At 44.7% G+C, this 10,053-nt stretch overlaps 1 protein-coding gene across 1 annotated transcript in view; it reads left to right on the forward strand.

The window, feature by feature from the left end:
• The window catches only part of RIMKLA (ribosomal modification protein rimK like family member A), a 30,429-nt gene extending 20,845 nt beyond the window's left edge, over positions 1-9,584 (forward strand). Inside the window, exons 4-5 of the mRNA XM_040974454.1 lie at positions 4,216-4,419; positions 9,094-9,584. Of these exons, the coding sequence (XP_040830388.1) occupies positions 4,216-4,419; positions 9,094-9,584 (695 nt within the window). The remainder of the gene's footprint in view (positions 1-4,215; positions 4,420-9,093) is intronic.
• The last annotated feature ends 469 nt before the right edge of the window (positions 9,585-10,053 follow it).

Consider the following 10,053-nt stretch of genomic DNA (forward strand, 5'->3'; position numbering starts at 1 on the left):
GCCTTCCTCTCTCCCAAGCAGAGTTCCTTGTGCTTCCTTTCTTTGTTTCTGTAGCACCTTACAGCCCTTTAGACAATGCTAGCTTTGGATTTGTGATCCTGTTCCCTTTAGTAAAATGCAGGCCTCTCAGATGGAGACCAGACCCTGAATTTCCCAGTTTCTTTAGGGCCCGCTTGTGGTACTCAGTGCAGAGTAGGGACTCAGCTGGGACAGAAGCCGTGGGAAGCAGTCCCCCTGCAGGCTATGAGGGAGTACTCATTAGGATACACAGATGACATCCTGAACTGCACAGGACTTCTGGAGCAAAGGGAAGGTAACCCACAACAGGAATGCAAGAAGCAATTGCTGCCACACAGTGATTATGGTGCAGAAATAGACCAGTACTGTCAAGCGGCTCAAATGTGTAGACAAGACAAGCAGGTGATGATCTCCATAACAGTCACAACCAAGGTCAGGTCTGTTTGAGCTTGGAGGAGAGAGAGACCAACACTGACATGAAGGGTTCAGTGGAGGAAAAGGAGACATAAGTTTGTACTTTTCAAGATGTATTTCTTTTTATTGGTGAAAGGCAGATTTACAGAGAAGGAAAAAAACACAGAGAGAAAGATTTTCCATCCACTAATGTACTCCATAGATGGCCACGATGCCTGGAGCTGAGCTGATGTACAGCCAGGAGCTTCTTTTGGTTCTCCCACATGAGTGTAGGCTCCCATGACTTTGGACTATCCTGTACTGCTTTCCCAGCCTGTAAGCAGGGAGCTGGATGGGATGTGGAGCAGCCAGGACACGAACCAGCGCCCAAATGGGATGTGGCGCTTGCAGGAGGAGGATTAGCCAGCTGAGCCATTGTGCCAACCTGAAAGAAGACTCAAAAGAGTAGACTTTGAATTGGACACCATTCAGAGGTCCTGTTTGTCTATTTAGCCCTTTGGTTTTCACCTGTTTTTGATGTCATTTTGTGCTTGCCCTAATCCACATTTATAGATTTATAACTGTATTTCAACCTGAGAGTTTTAATAGTTTTCTAGTTTTTGATCCATGCTGAGTGAATTTTTGTATATGGCATCAGGGAGAGACTCCCCTTTGTACATGTCCAGGTTTTTCAGTTCATTTGTGGAAGAGATTGTTCCTTCCCTGTTGGATGTTTTTGTAACTCTTACCAAAATTCTAACGACCATATTGTGAAAGCTTATTTCTTTCAATTCTAATCTGTTGATATACTTATGTCCATTTTATGGCAGGTCATACTGTCTTGATATTATAACTGTAGTAAAATTTGAAATTTGATAGTCTGAACTTCTAACTTTGTCCGTGTTTTTCAAGGTTGTTTTGGATAGTTTTTTTTTCTTTACATTTCTGTAAGAATAGTAGGATTTGTCTGTCAATTTCTACCCAAAAGAAGTTGAAGTTTTGGTACAAATTGCATTGAATCTATTGAGCAATTTGAGCAGTATTGCGAACTTAATGGTTCATGTTCATGGGACGGGTTTCCATTTGTTTAGGTCTTAAATTTCTTTCAGTCTTTATGATTACTAGTGTCTCAGTCTTATACTTCCTTGATTAAATGTATTCCTAAATATTTTATTCCTTTTCATACTGTTGATAATGGAATTGCATGCTTAATTCACTTTCAGATTATTCATTGCTAGTTAACACATTGTTTGCACAGACAAAATAGAATGGATGTAAAAAATGGACAGTGATGTGACATAACAATGGTTGTCCTTCTCTAGTTGTGGGGAACTGGTTCCAGTACCCTCCACAGGCACCACAGCTGTAGCTGCACAAGCCCCTTTAGAAGATGAAACGTTTGCCTATTCTATGCATATATTCCCACATACTTTATGTCATCTCTAGATTACTTACAATATCTAATGCAATGCAAATGTTTTGTAAATGGTTGTTATTACTATAAAGTTTAGAGAATAATGACAAAAAAGTTTGTACATGTTTGGTATAGGCAAAATTTTAATTTAAAAAGTCATTTATTTGAAAAAAGAACAATATCTTCATCCTCTGATTCACTCCTCAAATGGTTGAAATGACTGGAGCTGGGCAGGTCCAAAGCCGGGAGCTTCTTCTGGGTCTCCCACGTGGGTACAGGGGCCCAAGGCCTTGGACCATCCTCCATTACTTTTCCAGGCATATTAGCAGCCAGACGGAAAGCCAGTGCTCAGATGGGATACAGGCAGCACAGGCAATAGCTTTACTTACTACACCACAGCACCAACCTCCAGACATAGTTTTTTTTGTAAATTATCTTATATCCACAGTTAATTGAATCCTTGATTGTGGGACATTTGGATATAGAGGACTGATAGCATTTGAAAATAAATCTAAAAAGACAATGAGTGCACAGGTTGTATCCTTGAGAAAGTTACCCTGTGGACCTTTCTCTCTCTCTCTCTCTCTCTCTCTCTCTCTCTCTCTCTCCTGTAAACCAGCAACAAATGTACTTGTTGTGATCACTTCGCAGGGTTAGTGCGAAATGTAAATGAAATAATAATTTTGAAAATGCTTGCCACATAATAGAAAATTAATCTAGCATTTCATCCCTCCTTTTCTTTCTTGTCTCAAAACTGTAGCTCCTTTGTTAGCTGTAGCCTGAGCCCTAAGTTGGAACCTTTGTGGCAGGAACCAGTACCTAACCCCTCCCTCTGCTGAAAATCCTACCTAGTTTTGCAGAGAATCCCAGCGCCTCGACTGTTGCCAGATACCAGATCTCCTCGCACCAAGTGTCTAACTGCTCACACTTCCGCTCAGTCATTGAGGTGGAATGGTCCTGCGGAGCCTCTGAGGATTCCTTGTGGACCCACTTACAGGCCTGCTCCAATGTACCTGCCAGGGACTGCCACCTGACTGCACGCTCTCCCCTCACTGGCCACCTGAATGGCTCCACACAACTGACCGCCGGTTCTGATGGACATCCGTGGGTCAGGCATGTCAGGAATGGCAATGACAGTCCTGGTTGTGATATGTTCTTTCCCCCACTTGAGACTTCAAAAGAGTTCCACTCCTGATGTGATGGTGACACAAAACTAAGGGAGACCGCCTCTTTGTTCCAGATGGGCATACTTTTGTCGTATGTGCAGATCAAGCCTCTCCAAACCTCCACTCAGTAAACATGCAGATAGAAAGGAGATGCACAATGATCTCTGACGCTTATGTGCTTCAGGCAGAGGAGAGAATTTAAGGGACAGGTGCAGTGGCTTAGAAGCGAATCTTCTGCCTGCAGTGCTGGCATCCCATATGGGTGCTGGTTCTAGTCCTGCTGCTCCACTTCTGATCCAGCTTCCTGTCTGTGTCCTGAGAAATGAGTAGAGAATAGCTCAAGTCCATGGGCTCCTGCACCCACGTAAGAGACCCAGAAGAAGATCCTGGCTCGGGCTCTGACTCTGACTTTGGATCGGCTCAGCTCTGGCCACTGTGGCCATTTAGGGAGTAAACCAGCAGATGGAAGATCTCTCTATTTCAAACTCTCCTTCTCTCTCTCTCTCTAAATCTGACTCTCAAATAAAAATAAATTGCTAAAAATAGAGAAAGAATTTAGAGTCTGGAAGGAGCACTTTTCCCAGAGATCGATAAAAGTCTAGGTCATCACCCATTATGAATATAGCCAAACAGCACATTTTTTAAATTCCAAAGAAGGACGACTGTGGCTTCTCCCTCTGAGCCCCTGTGGGATCTCGCTCAGACTTGTCTTAAAGTCTGTCACTCTGCCTTTGCTTATCTTTTCTGATTCATGCTTTTTTTTCTCCATTCATACTTGGGATTCCTCCAAAGTATGCTCAATTAATTATGTTCTATCAACACTGACTGACATCTGCCCTGTGCATCAAGCCAAGTGGGAGGTTGGAAGGATAAAAGAAAATGAATTAGATGTGGGTCCTGCCTAATCAGCAACCTCAAGGTGCAAGGAGACGCTAATTAACTGCTTTTAGTACGGAGCTGATTTGATCCCTTGGATTTTATTTTGACTCTGTCTCTGATTTCATTTGGGGGAAAAGTGGTGTTGGAGGGGAGAGGTCAGCGGGGCAGAGGGTCAGATGTGAGGAGGATCGAGAGAAGAATAAGGCTCTAAGTGGAGGAACAGAAGGGCTCAATGGGAGGCAAGTTCAGAGGGAGACACTACCTGTGGGAAGGGGCCATGGGGCAATGACAAAAACAGAGGCGTCTCTAACCACTGCTCCTCGCTATCTGACTTTCTTCTTAAAGGAAAAGCTGTTTTTCTGGCAAGAGATAAACATCACCTCTCGGACATCTGCCACTTGATCCGCCACGACGTTCCCTACCTGTTCCAGAAATACGTGAAGGAGTCCCACGGCAAAGACATCCGCGTGGTCGTGGTCGGGGGCCAGGTGATAGGCTCCATGCTTCGCTGTTCCACCGATGGGCGAATGCAGAGCAACTGCTCCCTGGGTAAGGTGGGAAGTGCGCATAAGGGGGCCGTTGCTCATGGAGGGCAGCAGGATTTTCTATGAGTTCTTCAGACTTGATCCGTAAATGATAACTCATCCCTGCTATCTTACCAGACCCCCTGCTGAGCCCCAGAATCTCACAATCAGACGTTGTATCCCGTGGTGGCAAGAACTGCATGAAAAAGACCAGGGGTCAGGGCTCTGAGGTTATGGCCTATCCTGTGGGTGCTGGGATGTGGCAGTTTAAGCAAGGAAGCACCATGAGGAACACATTTGAGAAAAACTCATCTCTGAGATAACAAAGGGTAGATTGAAAGTTTAAGACAGGAATTCACATTTTATTTGAAAATTTTACTAAAGGATTTTTTTTTTAATTTGAAAGGCAGGAAGAGCTCCCATCCACTGGTTCACTCCCCAAATTCCTACAATGATCGGGGCTGACTCAAACGAGGGCTCCCATCTAGATAGCAGGGACCCAACAACTTGAGCGGTTTGCCTGCTGCCCACCAGGGTGCGTATTAGCCAGAAGTTGGAATTAGAAACAAAGCTGGGACTCGAACCCAGGTACTCTCATAGGAGATTGGCTTAACCACAAAGCTTTCAAGCCCGCCCCTTGTTTTGCTTTTTTGAATGATGTTAGAAAGCTTGCAGTTTATGCTTAGCCCCATCCTATTCACCTGCTGACAAAGCTGATTTCTTTTTTTTTTTAAGATTTATTTATTTTTACTACAAAGTCAGATATACAGAGAGGAGGAGAGACAGAGAGGAAGATCTTCTGTCTGATGGTTTACTCCCCAAGTGACTGCAATGGATGGAGCTGAGCTGATCCGAAGCCAGGAGCCTCTTCTCCAGGTCTCCCACGCAAGTGCAGGGTCCCAAGGCCTTGGGCCATCCTCGACTGCTTTCCCAGGCCACAGGCAGGGAGCTTGATGGGAAGCAGGGTCGCCGGGATTAGAACCGGCAACCATATGGGATTCCGGGTATCCAAGGCAAGGACTTTAACCACTACGCTATCGTGCCGGGCCCAAAGCTAATTTTCTGTTGTAGAAATGTTGTAAGAGAGATATAAATCCTAAAAAAAGAGAGAGATAAATTTTTGTCCTCTTACAAGGGAGCCATTATCAATCTAAGTGAAAGAATTTATACCTTTGTAATATGAGAAAAAAAATACCTAGAGTTCCTATTTCTTAAATCTCTAGATGAGTATACCAAGTCCAGTGACCAATGAAGAAGCTTAAACGCTGATGGATGCTCCTTTCATTCATACTCATTGAGCAGCTCCAGGAGTGTAGATTGGGCAAGACCTTGCCCTTGGGCAGCGTGTGGTCCTTAAGGGCCAGTGTTATGAGGTAGCCATTTTAGCCGCCGTCTATGATGCTGGCATCCTGCATCAGAGCAGTACTTTCTGTCCCAGCTGCTCTGCTTCTGGTCCTGCTCTCTGCTAATACATCTGGGAAGACAGTGGAGATGGCCCGAGTGCTTGGGACTTTGTTGCCCATGTGGGAGACGTAGCTGGAATTTCAGGTTCCCGCTTTAAACTGGCCAGGCATTGAAGTTGCAGCAATTTGGGAGTGAAGCAGCAGATAGAAAAACATTTTAAAAAATTTTTTATTGTATTTTTGACAATCTTTACATAGTTAATTAGGGTAAAAAGGTTCAAGGGCTATAGGAAAGTGGGTAAGACTAATATTTCCTTTTTTGTTTTAAAGATTTATTTATTTATTGGAAAGTCAGATATACAGAAAGGAAGAGAGACAGAGAGGAAGATCTTCCAACCGATGATTCACTCCCCAAGTGAGTGCAACGGCCGATCCGAAGCCAGAAGCCAGGAGCTTCTTCCGGGTATCCCACGCAAGTGCAGGGTCCCAAAGCTTTTGGGCCATTCTCGACTGCTTTCCCAAGCCACAAGCAGGGAGCTGGATGGGAAGCAGAGCTGCCGGGATTAGAACCGGTGCCCGTATGGGATCCTGGTGCATTCAAGGTGGGGACTTTAGCCGCTAGACCACACCTCCGGGCCCATCCTTTTTTTTAAGATTTATTTCTTTTTATTGAAAGGCAGATATACAGAAAGGAAGATCTTCTGTCCATTGATTCACTCCCCAAGTGATCACACAGCCGGAGCTGAACCGATCCGAAGCCAGAAGCCAGGAGCTTCTTCTGGGTCTCCCACATGGGTACAGGGTTCCAAGGCTTTGGGCTGTCCTTGACTGCCTTCCCAGGCCTCAAGCAGGGAGTTGGATGGGAAGCAGGGCTGCCGGGATTAGAACCAGTGACCATATGGGATCCTGGGCATGTAAGGTGAGGACTTTAACCACTACGCTATCACACCGGGCCTAAGACTATTATTTCTGTATTGTTTCCTTCATGTATCTGAGGTAGAGGGGGATATTGAGGGAGAAGCCCCGCCTAGTTTCCCACCCACCTCAGGTCCCGGATGTGGGGCATGCTCTGAGATACTTGCTCAAGTGGTTTTGATAGTTCACCAGCTATGAGTTGCTGCCAATCTTGCCATTCCAAGCACGATGAAGTCTTTGAAGAATCCACTGATTGACATAGTCCATCATAGAGTCTCCATTTGCCCAGTTTTTCGTTGCCAACATAGCTGAGATGGTTGATTGACTTGTTCTGTCTGTCTTTTCTTGGTTAGAGAAAACCATTTTTTTCTTTCTTTTTCTCTTTCTCTCCTTTTCTTTCTCTTTCTCTATCTCTCTCTCCTTCTGCCCCAATCCTGCTCCCTCTCTCTGTCACTCAAATAATTTTAAAACTTATAAAAATGGAGACTTTTGTCTTCTGGACGTTTTTTGTAATTTTAAGACGTTGTGTAAAGGCCTGAATGCTAGACTCAAGTTGGCACTGTGCTATGTGCATTACCAGTTATCTTATTTCACGTTCTTGATCTCACCTATAGTACTGCAATATTAAACTTTGTGATTTATCAGTTAGTCTTTTTTTTTAGTTACCTTTAAGAATCCACTCTCTCACTAGTAACCACTCAGTTTATTCCTTTTCTTGGCAAGTTGTCTTAGAGCTATGTTATAAACTTTCCTTTATGCAATATCTTGGGTGAGAGATGGACAGTGCAAAGATAGACACAAGATAACTTGGGAACACGGATCTCAAGTCTTTCCAGGGGAAGTAAATGGAAAAAATGAAATATGAGGCCCTAACTTTTAATAAGTCAGGGCAGTCATACTTCATTTGCCCTCAATACAGGATTTTGCTGCACAATCCACTCCAACTCTCCTTAAAACAGTAAGTAATTTTTTTTTCTAAACATAGAAGCATACATTCTCAATGTAGAACTTTGGGAAACAAGCAAAGGCAAATGAAAAAAAAAAAGCTATCCTTAGCAACAACTGCTATGAAAATTTTACTGTCTTTTTTTTAAAAGATGTATTTATTTATTTATTTTAAACTTATTTATTTTTATTGCAAAGTCAGATATACAGAGAGGAGGAGAGACAGAGAGGAAAATCTTCTGTCCGTTGATTCACTCCGCAAGTGACTGCAACAGCCGGTGCTGCGCCAATCCAAAGCCAGGAGCCAAGAGCCAGGAACCTCTTCTGGGTCTCCCACATGGATACAGGGTCCCAAAGCTTTGGGCCATCCTCAACTGCTTTCCCAGGCCACAAACAGGGAGCTGGATGGGAAGCAGGGTCACTGGGATTAGAACCGGCACCCATATGGGATCCCAGTGCGTCCAAGGTGAGGACTTTAACCACTAGGCTATCATGCCAGGCCTTTTTTATTTTTTTAAGATTTCTTTTTTGGGCTCATATAGTGAAACACAAATTCAGCTGCCATCTACAATGCCAGCATCCTGTATGAGTGCCATGTCCCAGTCCTCTACTTCGGATCCAGATTCTTTCCAATGTATCAGGGAAGGCACTTGGGTACCTGCTACCAGTAAGATACCTGGATGGAATTTGCCTCTGCTTTTGACCTAGCCCAGCCATGGATATTGCAGCCATTTTGGAATGAACCAGTAGATGGAGGATCCTTTCTGTCTGTTTCTCTGTAACTACAGCCTGGAACTATATCAGGTCTCTTAAATGGGTGGCAGGGCCCAAACACTTAAGCCATTTTCTGCTACTTTCCTAGGCACATCAGTAGGGAGCCAGAAAGGAAGTAGAGCAGCCAGGACTCAAACAGGTGCTCTGATGTGGGATGTCAATGTCATAACTGGAAACTTAACTTACTGTACCGCAATATTATAATTCTTTCCTTTTTTTTTTGTTTGACAAATACCTTTTATGCAAAGGTATAACCATATTGTACAGTTGTTAACTCTTCTATATTTTCCCATGAGATTGCAAACTGGCATTATTATTTGTAAAATATGCTTCAGATTTTCGTTTTTCATTTTTCATTTTTCATTTCTTCACTCAACAGTTTGCCACAAATATCTTTGTGCACAAGGTTCCCTGCCCCCTCCCCAATTGGTAGGACTATTTTCTTGGTGGTGACATGGTTGTGTCAGTGAAAATCAGCATATGTAAGATTAGATAAGAAGTAACCATACTGACTTCCCAAAGGGTGCCCTGCTTCCACCCAGTCCTTTTGGAAGAGCCCTCACACTGCCTTCCTTGCTGTCCCATGGCTTCTTCTCAGAGGCTCATTTGAGTCCTCAGTCAGTATCCACCATCATCTCTCTGTGACTGTGCTTTCCCTACAGGTGGCGTGGGTGTCATGTGCCCGCTGACAGAGCAAGGCAAGCAGCTGGCCATTCAGGTGTCCAATATTCTGGGCATGGACTTTTGTGGCATCGACCTCCTCATCATGGATGATGGCTCCTTCGTGGTGTGTGAAGCCAACGCCAATGTTGGCTTCCTGGCCTTCGACCAGGCGTGCAACTTGGATGTGGGTGGAATCATTGCAGACTATACCATGTCCCTGCTGCCAAATCGGCAGACAGGGAAGATGGCTGTCCTCCCGGGGCTCTCCAGTCCCAGGGAGAAAAAGGAGCCAGATGGTTGTGCATCAGCTCAGGGAGTCACAGATGGCGTCTACACCGTCACCAACGGGTCTACCTCCAGCGAGAGTGAGCCTGAACTGGGAGAGATCCGGGATTCCTCAGCAAGCACAATGAGCACCCCAGCTCCCACACTGCCCGAGCCTGGCTACAACATTAACAACAGGATTGCTTCGGAATTAACACTCAAGTGAGTTATTGCTTTTTTGGCAGCATTTCAACCAAAATCCTACTGCTTCCCTCGTAGTTTTGAATGAATAAAACTTGGACTAATGTGATTTCATTTGCACAGAAACTAGGCATCCCACCTGGGCACTCTGCATTCTTTTCAACGATGACCTAAGAGTATGGCCTAGCTTGTGATTTTTCTGAAGACTTACTGAAAAACATGCCTGAGAGCAACATCCCCTGCCTGATCAACTGGAGAGCCATGTCCACTGCCAGCACTTGGACACCGTGGCTGACTTGAAGGCACTGCCCTTGTGCTGCTGTCTTGGCTGTTAGCATCGAAGCGTGTGAACTTGAAGTACTAGAAACACTGAACTCCAAGCAGCCATGAGCTGGAGTCTCATACAAAGGAGGTGGAGTGGGATTACAGGAACGTGTCCACCCACCGTGGAGGTGATGCTTGGAGAATCCCCAGTTCCAACACTGCTGGCATCT

The sequence above is a fragment of the Ochotona curzoniae genome, unplaced genomic scaffold (genome assembly GCF_017591425.1).
Source record: "Ochotona curzoniae isolate NIBS_2020 unplaced genomic scaffold, NIBS_Ocur_1.0 contig_2404, whole genome shotgun sequence".
In the NCBI taxonomy this organism is placed as follows: Eukaryota; Metazoa; Chordata; class Mammalia; order Lagomorpha; family Ochotonidae; genus Ochotona; species Ochotona curzoniae.